Source organism: Amborella trichopoda, chromosome 13, assembly GCF_054954075.1.
Source record: "Amborella trichopoda isolate Santa Cruz 75 chromosome 13, AtrichopodaSantaCruz75HAP2 v2.0, whole genome shotgun sequence".
Taxonomy (NCBI): Eukaryota; Viridiplantae; Streptophyta; class Magnoliopsida; order Amborellales; family Amborellaceae; genus Amborella; species Amborella trichopoda.
The window spans coordinates 52,239,175-52,261,607 of NC_142348.1; the positions used below are offsets into that span (position 1 = coordinate 52,239,175).

General features: G+C 33.8%; 1 protein-coding gene across 2 annotated transcripts; it reads left to right on the forward strand.

Annotated features, from left to right (window-relative positions):
• The first annotated feature begins 256 nt into the window (after positions 1 to 256).
• Positions 257 to 7,054, forward strand: DWF4 (Cytochrome P450 superfamily protein). Of its 2 annotated transcripts, none has more exons than XM_011629373.3 (8): positions 257 to 868; positions 1,217 to 1,541; positions 2,160 to 2,312; positions 2,408 to 2,662; positions 3,228 to 3,323; positions 3,451 to 3,529; positions 3,748 to 3,854; positions 6,041 to 7,054. In XM_011629373.3, the coding sequence occupies exons 1-8, from the start codon at positions 666 to 668 to the stop codon at positions 6,113 to 6,115; spliced, it is 1,293 nt and encodes a 430-aa protein (XP_011627675.1). In that variant the 5' UTR covers positions 257 to 665; the 3' UTR covers positions 6,116 to 7,054. The 2 variants fall into 2 exon arrangements, with proteins under 2 accessions (XP_011627675.1, XP_006856023.1); XM_006855961.4 differs by having other exon boundaries at positions 6,209 to 7,054.
• Positions 7,055 to 22,433: the final 15,379 nt, after the last annotated feature.

The following is a 22,433-nucleotide window of genomic DNA, read 5'->3' on the forward strand; positions in this document are numbered from 1 at the left end:
AAACCAAATAAATATAAAATCGTAATCAAATCCTCCTCTCTATTCAAATACAGTTCCATAAACCATGATTTATACATAAATAATGGCTTCATCAATTAAACAAAATTAATCAAGCCAGTCTCACATAACCTAGGCTGGTCCCAAATCTAGATTATTGACAGCTAGCTTCTTAATTAAAAGGGCTAACTAATAATAAGAGGCCTTTCTTAAGCAAACCACACTATAAATACCCATAGGTGCCTTTGTTATTAGTCTCAAACACAAATCCATGATTAGTAGTGTCGAGCACAAATCTCACTCTTGAGTCCAAATAGGGGCATTTTGGTCAAAAAGGAAAGTCCAAGTCTTCTTTAGTCAAAGTCCCAAGAGTGCCTGTACCTAGTGATTGGAGGGTATTTTGGGTATTATTCTCCACAAAAAGAAGGTTCAAAACCATGGTGTTGGGGTAGCACCACAGCACAAAAACCAGTCAAAAGAAAGCTTTAAAGCTGCATACTCCTTATGTATCATTGTTTTTAGTTCATTGAAAGATCTGCCATTTATAAGGGTTTCTTCTCCACTTACTTTACTCTCTGACCAAAGAGGAGGTCTGAAGCAATAACTCAGGGGAATCAAATCCACCCCCCCCCCCCCCCCATTTATTTATTTACTTCTTTGTTTTTTCCATGGAGGAAACAGAGCTTTTTCTCCTCCTTTTCTCTGCAATCTCAGTGGCTATTCTAATGTGGAGAGCCATGAAAAGAGAGAGAAAGTTTCAGAAGGTTCCTCCAGGTAGAATGGGATGGCCTTTTGTGGGAGAAACCCTGGCCTATCTCAAGCCCCACCCTTCAACTTCAATGGGAGAATTCATGGAGCAACATATATCCAGGTAAATCAACAAGAAACAAATAAAAAACCAGAACCCATTGCTTCAGATATTTATCCACTCACAAACACAAAAAACAAAACACTTTCTAATGCCAATTATGCCTACATATGTTGTAATTATGCATTCTTTTGTTTTATTTCATTCACTCACCCACATCAAAGAAAGAAAAAAGAAAGAAAGGAATGTATTGCAAAATATGCTTTCATTAGATTATTTTGTACGTCATTTCAACCAGTAACCCACCAAAAAAAAGGAAAACAATTAGTGATTTTAAATGAATTTATGTTTCTGTATATATGCTATTTATCTTTCTTTCTTTGTTTTGTTTTTTGCTTATTCTTTTTGAAGGTATGGAAAAATATTTGTGTCCAATTTATTTGGAGAACCCACCATTGTTTCAGCTGACCTTGGGCTCAATAAGTTTATATTGCAAAATGAGGGTAAGCTCTTTGAGAGCAGCTATCCAAAGAGCATAGAGGGCATTTTAGGGAAATGGTCTATGCTTGTTTTGGTGGGAGATATGCATAGGAACATGAGAATACTCTCTCTAAACTTCATGAGCAACACTAAGCTGAGGGTGCATTTGTTGCATGAGATTGAGAAGCACACTTTGCTGGTTCTTGGTGCTTGGAGAGAGAAACAGGTCTTCTCAGCTAAAGAAGAGGCCAAGAAGGTGATAATTCAACAACCTCTCTCTCTCTCTCTCTCTCTCTCTCTCTCTCTCTCTCTCTCTCTTTCTCTCTCTCTCTGGCCTTGAGAAGAGGCCTGAAGGTAATAACTCAACAACCCAACCTCTCCCTCTCCCCCTCTCTCTCTCTCTCTATCTCTCTCTCTCTCTCTCTCTCTCTCTCTCTCTCTCTCTCTCTCAAAAATGGTGTAATTAAGGAGTCCATCTCTCTCTCTCCCTCTAAAAATGGTGTAATGAATCAGCCCATCTCTCTCACTCTCTCTCTCTCAGTTGGTAGGCGCCCATCTGCTCACTCTCTCAAGAAGGTGGTAGTTTTTTGGGGTGTTCACTAATTAAGGAACCCATCTATCTCTCTCTCTCTCTCTCTTGGATATACAAACTGAACATTCATCCCTTAAAAAAGACGTGACCTTCTCATAATCAAATATTCAATTCTCTTATCTATTTAAATCCAAATTTTTTTCTTTAGTCTTCTAATTTTACCTACTCATAACCCAGGATTGAATTCTCTTGCCTTTTTTCTTTAGTTTGATAATCTGTCCATTTAATTGATAATTTGAATTTTGAATAAGGGAACTGAATATAAAAAATCTTGTTTTGCAGTTTACATTTAATTTGATGGCTGAAAACATAGTGAGCATGAAACCTGGTAAGCCAGAAACTGAAAGCCTCAAGAGAGAGTACATTACTTTCATGAAAGGAGTTATATCAGCACCTATCAATTTGCCTGGAACATCTTATAGAAGAGCCTTACAGGTAAATAAATAAATCAAACTCACTCTGAAGAAAATTTAAAACCCATATGATATGTAATTGTTTTTTATTTTATGTATTTTCCATTGATGGTGCAGTCTAGAAAGACCATTCTTGGAGTCCTTGAGATGAAGATGGAAGAGAAGAAAATGAGAACAAATGGAAGAGAACCAGAAATAGAGGAAGAAGAAGACTTTCTTGGATGGGTCATGAAGCAATCTGATCTCTCAAGTGAACAAATTCTTGATTTAATACTAAGCCTCTTATTTGCTGGCCATGAAACCTCTACAGTGGCCATAACCATGGCCATGTACTTCTTAGATGGATGCCCTAGAGCAATTGAGCAATTACAGGTAAAACCCAACAAAAAAAGAGATAAAAAATACTGAAAGTTTGAATTCTAATAATATTAGTTTGTTGTTTAGAGCTTTCCATATTATTTTTATTATAATGGTTTTATTGAAAAATAAAAAGGAAAATATTGAGAAAGAATGGTTTTCTTTTCTATATTTATTAAGAAAAGTTTTTATAGAGCCTAGGATTTAAACAATCAAATTAGAGCCTACCTCAAAAACTTCACTATAAGGAGTTCTTTTGATGCACAAATACCATCAAATTGATCATCTCAACATCAAGATGCATGGATATGAGAAAAAATGGTGTGGAAATAGTGCATCTTGTAACACATTTTTTGACGGCCAATTTTCAAGTTTTCATAGATATGCTCGACATACACTATTTTTTAAGCTTTAAATTTTATAATTAAAGATGAAAAATATATTTTAAGGATATCACAAAAAAATTTAGTATGGAAATTATGTTTTTTGATACTATTTGAAGGTAGGCTCTAATTTGATTGTTTAGAGCCTCGGCTCTATACAAACAGCAGCCATATTAATTTGGTTTAATTCTTTTTAGGAGGAGCATATGGGAATAGCTAGAGAGAAGAGAGAGAAAGGAGAATCCAGTGGCCTTAATTGGGAAGACTACAAGAGGATGGAGTTTACACATAGTGTAAGTATATTATTTCTTATAAGGATTTAGTAATAATATATGGATTTTTTCCACAAATAACCAAGAGCAAAAGTATGAATTTGTTCACTCTTTCTTTGTTTTTTTTTTTTCTTTTTAATTCTTAAAGGTTATCAATGAAACTCTTCGACTTGGAAACGTTGTTCAGTTTGTTCATCGCAAGGCGCTTTGCAACGTTCAATTCAAAGGTTGGTCGATCAATTATTTGCTCTCATAGAGAGAGAGAGAGGGAGAGAGGGAGATTCGTAGAGAGAGAGAGACCGATCAAGAGAGAGATTCATAGAGAGATATAGAGGATTTATAGCGAGAGAGAGTGAACGACAGATATATTAGAGAGAAATATCATGAGAGAGAGAGGGATTTGAGTATGGTAAGGACGGTTTGTTTGTATTGTTGTGAAAAGCAGGGTACGACATACCAAGAGGGTGGAAAGTTCTTCCTGTCTTTGCAGCAGTGCATTTGGACCCTCTCAACCACCACAAACCCCATCATTTTAATCCTTGGAGATGGCAGGTCAGTAGGAAAATGCACACAATAACATCACTATGAATGAAACGTGGTTGAATTTAAATACAGTGCTTCACTATATTCCTAGAGAGTGAGAGTGAGAGAGAGAAAGTAGGGTTTTGCCATACTCTGAAAAATGGGTAACTAAGTTTAGAGAGAGAGAAGGGCGTTTGCAATCTTGAGAAATGAATGGGTTGTTAATTTAGAGAGAGAGAGAGAGAGGGAGAGTGGGGATTTGCTATATGGTGCCAATTTATATTTTATATAAGTGTCTAATTTTGCCGCAAGTTTGTAGTTTTGGTGTTGGAAACTTTGTAATAAATTGAAAATCCATATTCAAAATAATGGAATTTAAAATTTTACAAACGATGCTGATCTATATACGCTTGAAAATAGACAGTCCAAATAATTTGTTATAAGATATATTTATTTATTTTTTGGCTATCCATATTAAGGTCAGATAATCAATGGGAAGATTTTTTTAACTTCAAAACATTCTTTCCTACTGAACTTCTTATAAGGTTGGAACCTTATATAAATTTTTTCCTTTTACTAGAGACTAAGAAAATGTGTGGTTAAATTTTTTATATGAGAGAGAGAGTACGGGTGGTGCTTGACGTAGAATGAGCGAATGGGTGGTTAATTTTTATGTGTATGTGAGGGAGAAGGGTAGATTCAAATATGAGTCTTTTGTTATGTGTCCATAAAATATCTATTTGAATATTGACCAATTTGATTTTAACTATAAAGCAGAATGAGTTGACAATAATTTCATATATTATTTCTGTTTTAACAAATTTTAGTTAACTCTTTGATTGCCAACCTATATTATTATTTCGACTAACTCTCAATTGCTCAATTAAGATGAACATATAAAGTTATATGTACGTAAAGATACACAACAACATTTTAACAATAATTATAAATTCCATGAGTTCTCAATTTAGAGAAAATGCTTTTTCTTGACACGAGTATAAAATTGGGTGAGTTTTTTAAATGCTTTTAACATCCTAGGATAGGATAATAATCTCCAATCATGAATTTGGATTAATTTAAGTACAACATGTGTCCTTCAAAATGCAACACCTTTGCACTTCTTTTGACGAGTCAATCCTGCTAAGGTTTCCTATAATGATGTCAAGTGCCTAACTCTCGCTTAAAGGTTGAGAGAGAACGAGAGATTTTTAGAGAGAGATTTTTACCCAAGTTTATAATATAACGGCAAAGGTAGAGAGAGAAAGAAAGATTTTTAGAGAGATATTTTCGGGTTCACCCAAGTTCATAATATAACGGCAGATGGTGACTCGTGGATCTACAGAGAGTAACTACATACAAGAGGAGAGAGATTTTCAGGTTCACCCAAGCTAGTAATATAACGGCAGATGGTGACTCGTGGGCCTAGAGAGAGAAACTACTTACAAGAGAAGAGAAAGAGAGAGGAGAGATTTGGAGGTCGAGATTCACTTCAAGCTGATAATATAATAGGGTGTGGTTTATGTAAGGTTGTCACCTTAAACAATTCAATTAAGTCGCATTTTTAAATTTTATCGTAATATGTAATTTTGATATAAATTTTTTTAGGATAATTTAAATTTTTATTTTTATATTTAATTGTATAATTTTAAATTTCAAAAATAGTTAAAATCAAGTAGATCTACAAATACGTGAAAATCCTGAAAATGGACGGCCTAGACAATGTGTTACAAGATGTATTATTTTTAAGACTAAATTTTTTTTTTTTTTTTTTTCCATATTTATGCATCTCGATGTCGAGATGATGAATTAGAGGGTTTTTCAATATTAAAATAACCTTTTCCGATAGATTTTTTGAGACGCATATGTAATTCTACATATTAAAATTGCAACCCTATATAAACTTTTTTCAATATAATAATAGTGAGATAGAGATTCCATGTCTCACCACATCGCAAGTTACGTAGAAGAGAGAGGAGGGAGAATAACTTGTGATTTCATTTCAACAAACTCGGTAGGGACTCGTCGAATAGGATGTGCAGCGAGAGAGTTTGATTGGTTTTTGGCTCGTCGAATCTGCTTATTTTTATTAGTTACACATGTTAATTATAATTGGGAAATTTTATATATTTCATATTTATAAATTATTATTTCGTTAAATATTTTTTTAAAAAAAGCTTAGTTTAATTAACAGTTAAAATGATTTTTGACTGAACCAGGCCCATAGAAAAACATCCGGAAGGCAATTTATACATAGAAAAAGTAACAACTTCACGCAAACTTGTAGATTGTAATGCAAGAGGATTTGCAGTGAGAGGTTCTAGAGAGGGAAAGAGCATTGGGAGGAAGAGATATTTTTATGAGAGAGAAATGGTTTGTGATTGTAGGATAGCAACAACAGTAGTAACTTCATGCCATTTGGTGGTGGTCCGAGGCTCTGTGCTGGTGCAGATTTAGCCAAGCTTGAAATGGCCATTTTTATTCATCACCTCGTCCTCAATTTTACATGGGAAGTGACAGAACCAGATATCCCAACGGCCTTCCCATTCATTGATTTCCCCAAGGGCCTCCCCATCACCGTCCATCGTCTCTCATCAAACACGACCAGCACCATCTTAGAGAGAGAAACTACAGCCACAGGATCTTAGAGAGAGAAAGTTCAGCCACAGGATCTTAGAGAGAGAAAATCGACACACAAGATTTCAGAAGCCTTGTAGATGAATGCTCCAAAAGCTTGCTTTTTCCCCGGCAAGTTCAAGCCACTTATGCTATTGATAAAAGTAGGATAAGCTTTGGATTTTTCAGGGCCGTTTTATTGGATTTTGGCCGTGTTCTTGTTTTGTATCATTGTTGAGCCTTGCATGGTTTTTGGCTTTTGACGAATCGACAAAGCCTTGTGTACAGTTTGATAGAGAGAGAAACAAATAATCATAAATACATGCACATCTCTTTCTCTCTCTAGGACCATTTAGAAACAAAAAGCATATCATAAAGATAGGCTTCATATGTAAATATTTCTCTTTCTACCCATTTTATGTGTAATTATTTCTCTCTCTCTCCTCTCTCTACCCATTTTATGTGTAAGAATTTGTATATTATTAATTTCTCTCTCTCTCTCCTCTCTCTACCCATTTTATGTGTAAGAATTTGTATATTATTATACTTAGGGATGAGGCTGTATTCATTTAATATGCGTAGATATGAGAATTGAGTAGTTGTATTCATCATTTCAATGTGGGGGCCATTTTCTTTGTTTTTTGAATGCTGAGAGCGTCCTTTCATTAATGTTGTCGACTGCACACGTGCAAAAGTTTAATGCTACATGAAATTAAGCCTATACACAGGAACCTGAAAAACCCCTCTCTCTAAGCATGAGAAGATTCTAGCACTTCTTCCTTTAAGGGTCCGTTTGGATCCATGGATACGTAAAGTCGGGGTTTTTCTTAATACCTGATTTTGTTGATTCTAGTATATGTAACAACCGGTTTTAAAAATAATGTCGTTTGGTTGACTGTTGGAAGAACTGTGGATATGGAAACAAGGAAAGAAGGATTTTTATTTGTAAAAATACTATATTTTATAATACATTATCTGAACCGTTCATTTTAAAGGTTTTCAAGCGTTTATAGTTTTGATCGATCTGCATTATTTTGGAGCTTTAAATTTTAAAATTAGGAGTAGAAATATATTTTTAGATCATCATAATGGTTTTGGACACCAAAATTGTATCTTCCAACGTAGTTTAGAGGTGTGCCTTGCTTTGATTGTTTAAGGTCGACGTCTTGTACAAACTACACCCCTTTAAGAAAATGTATTATTATGTATTATTTCTTTAGTATAAAGTTGACATCTTATGTGAACATTTTTCATTTTTATAGTATATAAATAGATAATGTGTATATTCTAAATTTAAAATATCGCCGAAGTAATTCTACATAATCTTTAATATTAGCCTAAAGCAAGAACTAATTAGTAATCTACCTATATGTTTTGATTTAGTTTCAAAATGTCTATGGAAAGGATCATGATTTTGAGTTGGAATAGTAGAAAAAAGAGTACAACGTTAAACAATTAAAAAGTTGTGTAATTTGATAAATTTCGCTTATTATTATAGAAGCATTCTCATCAAATTTTGAGTATGTTGGACATAATTTTCATAATTAAATAAATTAATTCATAAAAAATATAGTGAAATAGAATTTGTGTACCCGATCTCAAATAGCCTGAATTAAGGTACGGTCCTTAATAGAACAGAACGACGGACCAAAATTCAAATAGCTGACTCCAATTAGTTGGAAAAAAGCTTTGATGATGATGTCGATGGATAATTCACCTAACTTCAATTTCGATATCAAGACATAAAAAGAAAGATATTTGAGAATACATTTCCAACTTATTCTTCTCTCTCTCTCTCTCTGTATCTAGACATTTGATCTCCTTTACAATGCATGTGAGACTGAGGGACCCCCCAACGATTTCGTTCACACGTGTTAAGCAAGCTCCACTGAATCCATGGCCTTTGTAGTCATTCCCTATCTCTCTTTCTCTCTCTGTGCCGACATCCCAATCTAGAGAGAGAGAGAGCAGTTCTTTCAAGAAAGAAGGGAGATGAGTATTTTCTCCTTCTCACTCATAAAGAGGAAATCTAAGGTGCACCGACGTACCAGAAATCATGTACCAATACAAAACGTAAGGCTGGCGAATACGCTGGGCCAGCCTTGAGTCGGTGCAGCTGGGCCCCTATGGGCATGGTCCGCAATACTTGGACTCCGCCAAAAGGGCCCTACCCCTTCCCCGGCCTTGGCACATACGTGTATATGAGGGGTAGACCCGATTTGGGTACGGGTATGGGTCCAAAAATTGGACCTGGCGGGGTCGTCGGGTCTGTGTCCGAGTCCCACGCTATATTTTTGGATTTAGGACCAGGCCCCAGTCCAGTTAATTTTGGTCCAGGTCGGACTTGATCTGTTGCCACCCCTAGCACATACTTGGATGGGCTAGCCTCACTCAGTCGTGACATTGGCCTAGGTATGACCTAGCCTGTTGCGAGCTTTGGGCGCGTTTTAGGAGATCAACCCAACTACCTATAGCACATAGGGGTGGCAATGGACCTGGACCTGCCGGGTATACCCAACACGGGTTCAGGTATGGGAGGACCCGGAGGGTTTGGTGTAGTCCAAAACCTGGTCTGGTTGGACCCGACCCATGCTCGTAAACTATTGAAGAAAAAATATTTTAGGCCATATTCGTTTGAGGTTATTAACAATAGTATACAATAAGAACTCGTAGTCATTTTTAGCTATTAATGGCAGGTGTTTGTGACCTTGTTGCCAATAATATGGGTATATGATAGTAATAACGGATAAATAAATTAAAAAAATAAACAAAACCTCATAGTGAGGGTGACAATGAACCCAACCAAACCCAAGACCCGATGGATATGGGTATGGGTCTAACTTTTAAACTTGATGGATCAGGTTTAGGTCCAAAACCTGGACTCAGTACTATTCGAGTCTTGGTCTGGATCCAACCAAACCCGAGCCGTTGCCACCCCTAAGAACCTGGGGACTTTTTTTATTGAAATATTTCCGGATAATCTTTAATGGCCTATAGCTCAACTCCATATGATGATGATGGAAACTTTATAGAAAATTTCCTTAGAAATATTTGTTGTTTAAAAAAGTCTCACATAAGTTAAAACTTTAGTTTTAAGGATTCAAAATCTCCCCATTGTTGAAATTGTTCCTCTAATGAATCGAAGATATTTTGCAAAATTTCAAATAAAAAAAAATCTTACAAAGTAGATATTTCGCCCGAGCCAAGAAGTATACAATCGATTCCCATAGAAGCATGCAATCCATTTAATTCTCTCTTTTTTTTTATAACATTAATATTATGAAAAATTTAATACTAAAAATATTGACAAAATTTTATGACAGTAAGCGATAATTCTTTAAAATATAATTGCCATAAAGTTGGGGCAGGTCTGAATTACAGTTTTGTTTTTTCTAATAGGCTATCTTATCTGAAATTATTATGCTTTGTGTAATCCTTTTTATTAGTTGTTTGGTACATATTTTTTTATTGTATATAATATTTTTTATTTATTTGATATTTATATCTATATTTAGTGATTTCTAGATAAGAACATGCCATTTTTAGCAAATTACTTTAGATGAAACCAAAATGGCTTTTCAAAAAGATAAACTTATATGTGAAATAAATTACTTTGAGGGAGCATAGTATACGCACTCAATTGCTAAAAGTTTATCTAAGATAATTTTTTGACGAATGCCGTCAAAAAACATATAATTCATTATCAACATTAGTTTTATTGAAACAGTACATAATCAATTCAAAAAATCCAAACAAACCAGGTGTTTATAGAACTGGTGATTAGGTTTGCTCTTCGGTTTTCAAGACCCATTCATGTAGGGGTGGCAATGAGCCGGGCTTGGATCGGGCCTGTCCCTTGTCCCCATAGAGCCATCCTTGCCCCAATTAGAGCCGAGGTATGTTGGGTCATAGCCTGGTTGTGGGGCCACAGTTTGTGGCCGAGGCCCTACTTTTTCTTTTTAAGTCCGGATTGGGCCGTACAGCCAATTACTAGCACTGCATGCATGTCCAAATTTTTGGCCTATTTGAAGGTACAATACGTGGTTGGCTTTGCATTAGACCTTGAAATCGATATATTGCTTTTGGACTTGTTCCTATGCGGCCAAGCCTGCATATGTAGAAATACGGCCCTCTTGATAAATTTATTTTTGAGATGGATTTTAAGATTTAATTTTTAAGGATATGTAATCTCCAACATGGAGATCATGAATATGAATAAATAAATAAATTTTGAAAATTAAAAATAATAATTCTAGTAAAAAAACATTTGGACCGTTAGTTTCCATTGTTTTTAAATTTAACACTTACTTGCACCCATCTTTAATATAAATGCTTTACCCTTTTTGGACCGCATATGTAAAAATGCGGTCCAGCCCCATGAAACAATTTTCCATTGCTTTAATAAATAATACTTTTGGGCAAAAAAAAAAACAGTGAAAGTTGATAGAAATATGAATGTTTTTAGAGTTGCAGACCTCAAAATAAATTGTGAGACCTAATGTTACATTTTGTCAACCCTAAAGAGAGGAAGTGCACGAATAGAATATGAAAACTCTTAATGGCGGCCTTTTGCATTACTTCGTGGTCTCTTCTTGTTCCCTCGTTTGCTAATTTCATAGCTTTATTGGGACCTTCACAAGTGGAATATGGGCCGTTTGGGTGGAAATCTATTACGTGATAATAGATTAATTGGGCCGATTGGGTAGAAATCTATTACGTAATAATAGGTTATAAATGAAATATGACATTTACACTGTTTGATATACTTTAGTAATAAGAAAATGAAAATAGATTAACGAGATTAACTGAGATTTCTCAAAAAAATAACGAAATCTTATAAGAAGGAAATAGAAAGAAATTACCTGAGATTTCCAAAAAATAACAAAAAAAAAATCTATTATGCGGAGGTAAAAAATCTATTACTAGATTTCCCAAAAAATAACAAAAAAAAAAATCTATTACGCGCTGTGAGGTAAAAAATCTATTACGAGGTTGACAGGTAATTTTTGAAAAATCTATCTATTACGAGGTTGACAGGTAATTTTTGGAAATCTATCTATCACGAGGTTGATGGGTAATTTATGGAAATGTTTCGAATGCGTCTCTGCCCTATCCCCACTTAAAAAAACATTTCACTCTCTCAAGTATATGCTGTATTGTATACTTATTAAGGTAAATAGAAAGTGAAAGTAGGGGATATAAAAAGGAAAATCTAAATTGATTTTAACAGGTGTACGAGGACAATTTTCTACTACAATCATAATAAAAATTTGAAAAATTATCGCTAATATACCTATATTTTAAGGAAATTGGAAAAATAACCCAAACTTTCCAAAACCTCACCCACACCTTCTTTCACGAATTTTGGCTTTTTTTGGACCAAACTACCATTTACATTCTATCGTAAAAAACATTATGGTATTAAAAGTACTGTAATGAGTATTGCGGTATTGTTAGTAACGTAATGTTCTTTAAATGCTTTAAGGTAATAAGAAGACCGTAATGAAGTTGGATATCATTACGGTCTTAGTACCATAATGCTCTTTTTAGTGTGGAGATGTTCCAAGACATCGTTGCTTGAAAGAAGCACCCATGCAAGGGGTGTCTTCATAGAGGCATCGTAGAGAGAGAGTATGGATGGATCCTTTTGCACCAACTATTATACCTTTTCTCTACTAAAAAACTACCGCTTCGTTGCCCCAAGGTGCTAATTTCATCACTAGTCCGATACTAAATGTGATGGGGACATGGAAACCCTAAAGATCGATGCTTGCAGAGCTTGCATTGACAGCAATGGATGAGTTGGTGAAAACGGCCCAGGCTTCTGAACCTTTGTGGTTCATTTAAGGGGAAAAACCCACCTTTCTTTATCCACAATCCAAACACTTTTCTTTTCTTTTTTTTGTTATCGCTCTCATCATGACTCGGTGGTGTAACTCGCATGCTTTAATCCCCCGCTTTACCCACGCCTCTCTCTCTTTCCGGATTCCCTCTCTCTCTCTCTTTTATTTCCCTCTCCCTTTCTTCATTCAAACCGCCCATAATTTCCTAATATGCTTGACCTCTATCTTCTCTCTTTAGTCGTCTACCACTCTCTCCCCTCCACCTGAGACTTCTATTTACTCTCTCCCTCTCCTACAATGCTTCATCTAACATCTTATTTTGTTGGTTGATGTTTCCACATTGGTTTGCAACTGATTCTCCAGTGTTCGAGTGGGCAATGATTCCGGGAATCTGAAGAGAAAAGGTAGAATTGTGTAATGTTTAGTCGAGAAAAGTATAATTGTGGGTGCAAAAGGACTCATCCCTACTCTCTCTCTACGATGCCTCCATAAAGACACCCCTTACAAGGACACTTCTTTCAAGCAGCGATGTCATGAAACATATCCACACCAAAAAGATCATTACAGTACTCTTAGTACCGTAATGATATTCAACTTCATTACGGTCTTTTTATGACTGTTAAACATTTAAAGAGCATTACGGTACTAACAATACCATAATGCTCATTACGGTACCCTTAATATCGTAATGCTCATTACGATACTCTTAATACCGTAATGCTTTTTACGGTATAAAGACTACCGTAAATAGTAGTTTCGTCCAAAAAAAACCAAAATTCGTGAAAAATGGTGTGGGTGAGGTTTTGAAAAGTGATGTAAAAAAATAAAACCAAAAAAATTAAAAATAAAAGGTTGAGAGAATATACACTATTTCACCGTCTGCAAGGGAATTCACCCCAAGGTTGAGATAATATACCCTCTCTCAAAGTCTACAAAGGAATCTACCCCAAAATAATATCTTCACCAAACCAAATTTTATTAACTCATGTATCTTTTTTACATTGAAGGAAACCTCTCTTTAAATAGATTAAAAAATAAGCTAAACATTAACAAGAAAAGCTCTCTCTACACTTTCCTATTTTATCTCTTCTTCCCTATTTTCTCTCTATTCCCTTAACCTCACGTACTATCCCTTTTTATCCAAAGCCATGCTTCCCACGTTTTTATCTAAAACGTTCCTAATAAAACTCCTTTTAGATTTAACTAACTCTCCTAATTTAACCTTATCAATTTACCTTACCAAACTAACCTAACTGATAGTAGATAAGCACAATATAAACTCTTATCCACCCTAATTATCCCAGCGCACATTTGAAGAGATAAACAAAAGAATAAAAAAATTAAAATAACCCTAATATTATTTGCATTAGGGTTTTTTTTCAATTTCCTTAAAATATGGGTATATTAGCAATAATTTCCCTAAAAAATTTCTACATCCCTTTCTCCCTAATTTTGATGTAGCACTCATCTGACTCTCATATAAAAATAACTTTTTTTAATAATTGGTAAGTGAAAGCAAGGGGAAATCTAAATTGATTTAAACCAGTGTAGAATTTGATGAGGGACAATTTTCTACTGCAATCATAATAAAAAAAATTTATATTCCTCTATCCCCAATTTGGGTTGTAGCCCGCCATCAGCTCTCGTATAAAAACAAAAATAATAATTGGTAATCGATGCACAATCATAATAAAAAAGTTTACACAACATAATCCATCTTCATAAGATATTAATAAAAGCTCAATTGAAATAAGACACCTCTTTAGTCTCCTCCACTGCTTCAAAAATTTCTACTGCAATTACCAAATTTTCTAGTTTACTAATCAAACTTCTTTCCATTTTTTAACTTGTACTATAAAGATTTTGATTTTTTTATCATAAATTTATTGCTTATTTGAAATTATATATAGAGAGACATTTGAAAGACTTCTATAAAAAATAAATAAAAATAAGGCTTATCACAATAAAATCATGTTATTCCAATCAAATTATCCCAATGACTTATCATGTTGAAACCAAAGTCTAATTATATTAAGCCAAACATAGCCATATTTTTCATATTCGGATGGTAATGCATTTCTCATATTTCTTCTATACATAGCCAAACAGTAGCAATGTATTTCCCAATTTGTATCTAAATACTACCCAAACAGTGACAATCCATTTGCAGGTAATGTATTACGCAGTAATGTATTACCCCGTAATATACTTCACAGACAATATATATTTCTAGGTATCCAAATGGCCCCTACATGTATATGTCCGTTTTCTCGACCTTATACAAATCATACCCATTGTTGTTAAATAGTTAATCTCTTGGATGAATTTTGACCAAAATAAAAAAGTGAGAAAGCAGACACATATATATATGTACTTGTGATCGTGGTTGAGGCTTACAGTGAAACTATAAAACTAGCAAATCAATAAACAAGAAGAGACCACGAAGGAACACAAAAGGAGGCCAATAAGAGTTTTCCCTAGGGTGTGGTTTGTATAAGGCCAAGGCCCTAAATAACCCTAACTAACCAAAGTAAGGCACCGACATAGTATCGAAAAGGTGCTCTTTCAATATAACAAATATCTGTGATGGCCTGAAAATTTATTTATACCTTTAATTATAAAATTTAAATCTTCAAAAATAGTGTAGATTGAGAAGATCCATGAATTCTTAAAAATCATGAAAATTGACTGTCTGAAAATACATTACAAAATCCACTATTTCCAATACTTGATATCCATTTTTTCTCTTGTCCATACATCTTGAAGTCGAGATGATCAATTTGAGGATTTTTGGGCATCGAAACAACCTCTTCTAGTGAAACTTTTGATGTGCACCTTAATTTGATTGTTTAGGGCCTCACCCTTATATAAACTTTTCCCTTTAATAATTTAGCTAGTTTTTTTTTTTATTTAGTGTTAGGAAACTCAACCAAGATTGAGACATGTAATAGTTGAAAAATGATAAAATATTAAAATAGTTGAGAGTTTAAGTGTATTTTGAGAAATTTCTCTCTTTTATCAATGGCCAAACCTTCAGTGAAGTCATAAGCCCCCATACATTTTCTCACTACTTCCAACTATGTCCTTTGCGGCCTATCCCTTATCTTTTTTTAGTCTTTCACTTGAACTAACTTGTACCTCGTAATTCTATCACTTTTTATTTTGCCACTCATCCATCTCAACTTCTTCATCTCAGTTACATTTATCATGTGGGTATATTATTTTTTGACGGCCCAATATTACACCCCATAAAGTAAAACTGGTCTCACAACTATCGTATAAAAGTTCCCTTTCAGCTTCAATGGTATGTTGTTATCACATAAACCTCCAGTTGCACATCTTCATTTTGCCCACCCAGCTCTAATTCTATGTGCGGTATTTTCTTTAAGCTCTTTATTTTCTTGAATTATCGACCTAAGATATCGAACATGCAGTCTCTTTGGTATTTATTGGCCGTCAATTTTAACTACTTTATTGCCTTGCTCTTATTATTACTAAACTTACTTTCTATTCATTTTGTTTTAGTATGAATAATTTTAAAACCTTTAGATTTTAGAGCATCCCTCCAAAGTTCTAACTTTGTGTTGAGGCCACTTCTGGTCTCATCAACTAATTTGTATTATTCATATATAATTGAAAATATATATTATATTTTACAAACAAATATCTACATTATGTAATGTGATAGTTAAATTGTGGATTATAGTTGTTAGTTTTGGACTAAACAACATATATATATATATATATATATATATATAAAAGCTTGTGACCTTACTTATAAGAAGTATGATTGCGGTCATCTACACTACTCATGTTATTTGAATGATTGGTGCAGTTGGCATACAGATGCATCCGTAGCTATAGAGGTAAAGTGCACCTTCAAATTTTATCATGGTATATAATTTTGATGTAAAATGTTCTTAGGATTATCTCAAAATCTATTTTTATATCTAATTATAAAATTTTAAATTTTAAAAATGGTTAAAATCAAGTAGATCTATAAACATATGAAAATTTTGAAAATGCACGGTGTAAATAATATGTTGTAAAATGCACTATTTCAAAGACTTAAAATCTTTTTTTTTTTTTTATGGTCATGCATTTCGATGTCGAGATGATCAATCAAAGGGTTTTAAATATTAAAACTACCTTTTCCTATGGATTTTTGAGGTGCATCTGTAGTTTTACATTATAAGCTTGCCTCCTTATATAAACTTTTTCCTTGAATGATATACATTTCGCACTATATTAAAAGATGTATCACTTTTTGACACTGCCTTTAAAGATATGGCACCATGGGCTACTCCACCCCTCCTCTCTTAAAACTATGGGGGCAAATATTCTCTATGCTTTTTCAACAGACATTCCACTCTCAAAATTTTCATTTAGTTGTCAAGGAGTGGTGTTGTATAACTATGCTTTGAATTACATGGTGTAATCTAGTAACTATTCTATGTTAATCTTCCCCCCAATTCAAAAAATTGAAGCTATAATGCAACGATACTTATAGAAAATCATATTTGTGGTATTTGGATGACCTCAAATTTTGCATAGACATTCTCTTCATCTCAATAATCAATCCTCAAAGAAAAAAAAGTTCAATTTGAACCTTAGATATGGTAAAAAATGAGTCCCCTCCAAAAATAAATATAGACCATTTATTTTGTGAATTTCAAGATTTTTGCCTTCAAAAAATCAAAATTATTTTTTTATTTTTAACATTGTTCATCTAATGATAATAAATCCATCCAAAAAAATTGGAAATGAAAAACTCCTTCTAGAGCCTAGATCTAAGCATCTCACCAAAATGAACGGCCTATGTTAATTGGGCTAAAAAAATATTTTCTAGGTTGTGTTTTCAAAATTTCCTTTTTTGTAATTTTTCATTAGAATAAAAAAAAATATATATTTCAAATTTTGGATCAAACAAATAGCCATAAGATGGTTTTTTAAGGTTGTTGCATCATATTACTATACAATAATTGCATGAAATCATTGCTCTTTATGTTAATCTTCCTCCCAATTCGAAAAATTGAAGCTATTATGGATGTATATTTAGCACATGGATATGATTATTTGCAATTAAGATAGGATTTGAAATATGCCCTTTATGTGCTTTTGGCCTAATTGAAATATTTTGTGTAAAGGCCGTTTTGTACCTTAAGAGGTTAGATGAAGCTGTCAATTATCTTCACTCGTAAGAGTCAAATTAGTGGTGAATCACGTAAATCTTGATGTCTTTTTTTACTATTTCTTTTTGATACTTTTATTTTGTATTAATTTTTGGGAACATATCTTATGAGACCCAATAATTGAAAATATTACTTGTAAACAAAATGTCTCCATCTTTTATATCTTACAACCCCATGGACCCCTTTAATCATAAATTTTTTATTCAAACAAACACTTAAATGACACCTTATTCAAACTCCATCTCTCTTTCTCTCTCTCTCTCTCTTCGTTTCTCAGTGAATGTACCAGCCAACGGGTTTAGCTTGAGCTCAAACACGAGCACACCTTTTTATGTGTGAGAGAGAAAGATGAAGTTTTAGAGAGAGAGATGGAGTTTGGGTTTTAGAGAGAGAAATGGAATTTGGTTTTTAGAGAGAGAGATGGAGTTTGGGTTTTAGAGAAAGATGGAGTTTGAGAGAAAGAGAGATGGAGTTTGAGTTTTAGGTAGAGAGATGGTGTTTTGAGGGAGAGAGACAATGATGTGAGAGTAAGAGATGGAGGTTGGGTTTTAGAAAGTGATGGAGTTTTGAGAGAGAGAAAGAGAGAGAGATGGAGTTTTACTGAGAGAAATATAATCATTTCATAAGTTGTTGAGATCACTAATACATGGTCAAAAGGGTTCAAGAGGTTGGAAGATAGAAAAGACGGAGTCATTTTTCTTACAAGTAATCTTTTCAATTCTTGGATATAATGTTCTTTCTCATCAGTACTGTTCCCATCCATTTGGGTATTTTTCTCACAACATGAATCATCCTCCTTAGAATTATAGGGAGGTTTCATGTACGTTAGGAGAATTATGATCTTTGTTTCTCTCTTATTCTCTCTCCATTCTTCACCCTAGAATATATCTTTCTTCCATAATCCATTCCATATTGTGCATGAGGTTATCTTGCGTTCTTCCTTAATGAAGCTCGTCAAAAAATGGCTTCTCTCCGAAGAAGCTGAGCAGTTAAGCATTTGGATTAAATTTTTGGGAAATCTTGGCTTTGGAAGAGGCACGACCAGATTGGACGCGAAGTTATCGGACCCGGACCTGGACCCGAACCCAAACTTGACCAAACCCCACTAAAAAAAAAAAAAGATTTAAATATTATGTTAAATATATATATATATATATTATTTAAATATTATAACTAAAAATATATAGTTATATTTATTTAAATAATATTAACTACATATTATTTAAATGTTATATGTAATAATTTATTTAAATAATAACATTGTTCGGGTCAAGTTGGGGTCTGGTTCATATGGATCTGGACCGGCCCGACGGGTCCAATTTTTGGACCCATTCTCGAACCTGACCGTTGAGTCTTGTTTTTTTATCATTTTTTATTTGGCCCTCTTTATTTTCCGACTTGTTAACGAGTAGTAAAGAAAGTTTTGACGTCATGTTAACAAAAAAGATTTCATGCAAACCTTATGGAGGGTGTTTTCATGAAAAAATAGGGATGATAGTCTTTGGACTATGCGTTTTGGGTAACGGTATAGATGATGGTTCGTGAATTCGAGGGTTGGGCCACGTTCTGGACCCGACCCACACTAGGACACAACCCATTACCAGGTCCGGTTAGAAATATAAATAATTATAAATATAGAAGTAATGTTATATACTAATAACTAAATGTTATATATTGTTTATATATAATATATTTATATATATTGGGTCTAGTTCACCTTGACCTGGACCAATTTTACCTAACTTGACGAGGCTTAGGCCAGACCTAAGCTGTTGGGTTCAAAATTTGGTTCTACACCTGGACTCAAGTGGGTCGACCCAACTTGCTTGTGTACATTAGGTCAGGTTCAACCCGACCCAAACCGAGTGACCTAATATGGCCTAGGCTTAATCCAACCCATTGGTCCAAAATTTGGTTTCAAACCCAGACTAATGTGGGGTCGACCAAACTTGTCTGCCACCTCTAGTTCTTTAGCAACAAAGTATAAATATGAGCATTAGGGTTGTAGAGACCCAATTTGAAATTGACTAATTTTTTTTTTAAAAAAAGTTTATATAAGGATGCTACCTTATAATGTAGAACTGTATAAGCCCCTCAAAAATCCATAGGAAAAAGTAGTTTTAACGTTGAAAAACCCTTTGATTGATCATCTCGACATCGAGATGTCTGACCATGAAAAATAAAAAGATTTTAATCTCAGAAATAGTGCATTTTACAATATATTATCTACACTGTCCATTTTCAAGATTTTCATATGTTTATAGATCTACTTGATTTTAACTATTTTTTAAATTTAAAATTTTATAATTAGATATAAAAATAGATTTTGAGATAATCCTAAGAACACTGTACAGCAAAATTATATAGCATGATAAAATTTGAAGGTGCACCTTATCTCTACACCTACGGATGCATCCGTATGCAAACTGTACCTTTTTTTTATAATTCTCAAACCTGTTAATTCCCAAAAACCTATAACCTGAACTATAGGAACTATATTAGCCTATTACAACACAGCTTAGTCCTACCTTGGTCCAATGATGCGAGGAGCGTCATCAAAACCAGAGGGTCTGATGAAGCGATTCGCAAATTGTTGGGTAGATGAGGCATTATTTATGGATACTTTTTATAATGTGAAAAGTTGATAACACGAGTATTTTCAAAGAAAAATTAAAAAAGAAATTGAACACTCAGACACTTGCTGGATTCAAATCACTTCAAAAGATGCATTTGGGGAGATAACTGGTGGATTTGAAAGGGAACTTTTTACTCCGCAAATGGTTTTGGTGGTTCCATATTTATGCATTTCCTTTCAAAAATTCACATTGAGATAGATTTTGGATTTAAAATCTCACATAATAATCATCTCAACCGATCGATCATGAGTATGAACAAAAATAGGACTCAAATATAAAAAAGAAAAGGAAAAAGTTTATATAAAACTGAGGATCTAAACGATCAAATTGGAGCCCACCTCAAAAATTTCATTAGAAGATGTTGTTTTGATACCCAAATATTTTCAAACTGATCATCTTGACATCAAGATGCATGGACATAGAAAACAACATATTTCAAGTTTTGGAAGTAGTGCATCTTGTAACGCATTTTTTGACTGTCAATTTTCAATATTTTCAAGTTTTTGTAGGTATGTTCAATCTACAATATTTTCTGAGCTTTAAATTTTATAATTAAAGATGAAAATATATTTTAAGGCTATCACAAAGATTTCTAGTGTGGAAACTACATTTCTCGACACTATTTGAAGGTGCACTTTACTTTAATTGTTTAGAGCCTCGGCTCTATACAAACCGCACCCAAAAGAAAATAGTTTCACAATAACTAAAATGAATAATCCAAAAATGGTCAAAGTTAAATTAAACTATCTATTTTAATATAGATGAAGTTTCTATAAGGCCTAGGCATTATGAAAACAAAATACAGCCTCACCTCAAATCCTTGTTTGGAAAGCACTTTTGGTAATGAAAATCTCCACGATGGCTCTAAAATCAAATTTCAACACCAACAATAAAACTTAAAACTAAAAAAATAGTACAAATCTTACGGTTCTATGAACACTTACATTTAGGGTGATAGCCTAGATAATTTGTTGCAATAGACACTATTTTAAGATATTTAAAACATTTGTTTTTCACAAACATAATGTTCAAGCTCATATGAAGGTTTTTCAATTCTTGAATTACAATTTTCAATGACTTATGAGGTGAGATTTTACTTATTGTAATAGGGCTGCAACCCTATCAAACATCTTCCTATATATAAAAAGGGTGAGGTTGGTATAAGGTGTCAACTTTAAACAATCACGGTCAGGCGCACCTTAAAATCTCATTAAAAGATGTATTTTTTGTACCAAAACTCTTATCATGGCCTAAAAGTCTATTTTTCATCTCTATAAAGAAATTGAAAGATATAAAAATGATGCAAATCTAACAAATCTATGATCACTAAAAAATCTTGAAAATAAATGGTCTAGATAATGCACTATTTTTAGTACTTTAATTTTATTTTTCTTTTATATTCATATATATATATATCGAGGTCAAATGATTAATTGAAGACGAAACAACATTTTTCGATAGTTTTTTAGATGCACATTACTTCGTATTCTTACATAATAAGGTTGACAAAAAAACAAAATAACCTTTGACTTTGGGTCTAGGTCCATGAAATTGAAAGAAAGGGAATTTATGCCCCAAACAAGTGCCACGAGTTCCCGCAAAAAGGCATAGATTCAATAACAAAAGCGGTTGTATTTTTTTCTTCGAGAATATTTATGAGGCGTGGCTCTCGTCCCGCCTCTACGTCTAACCCAAACGTAACCATGCCCACATTACCCCCTCTTTTCCTTAGAAGCCCTCAGCTTGTTTTAATAGTCAGAAATGTCCCTCTTATGCTCAATGAATGAACCACATAGGTTGGGCTAAAAAGAAAGAAATAAAAATAAAAAAAAATAATGAGAGAATTAAATAGTAGCTTAGCTTATGAATTGGGGCTTTGGCCTTTTGGGATGGCAGTCGGGTTGAGTCAATCAGCTGACCCAATGGGTCGGCCTGAGCTGGGTCCAAGCTCCAGACCACACCGGTGTGGATCTGGACCCTAATCCTAGCATTAGGAGCGGTGTGGATCTGGACCCTAATCCTAGCATTAGGAGCTTCATGGGAGCAGCTGGTATGAACATTGGGATAGAGAAGCGTTGTTTTGATGAGAAGATGATATGTACACAAAATGGACCTCAAAGAACTCATGTTTTCCTTAAGAAAATGTCTCTTTTGGGATGGTAAAATAATCTATGAGAAGCAATTAAGCCTGACCCAATAAGAGAACTAGAAAATCTACATCTCATTCTCCTACTTATTTTTTTACAACAAATTGGATGATCTTACCTGTAAGGAAGAAATTTGAATTAGTATTACTTTTATATTTAATTAATTTACAAGATATAG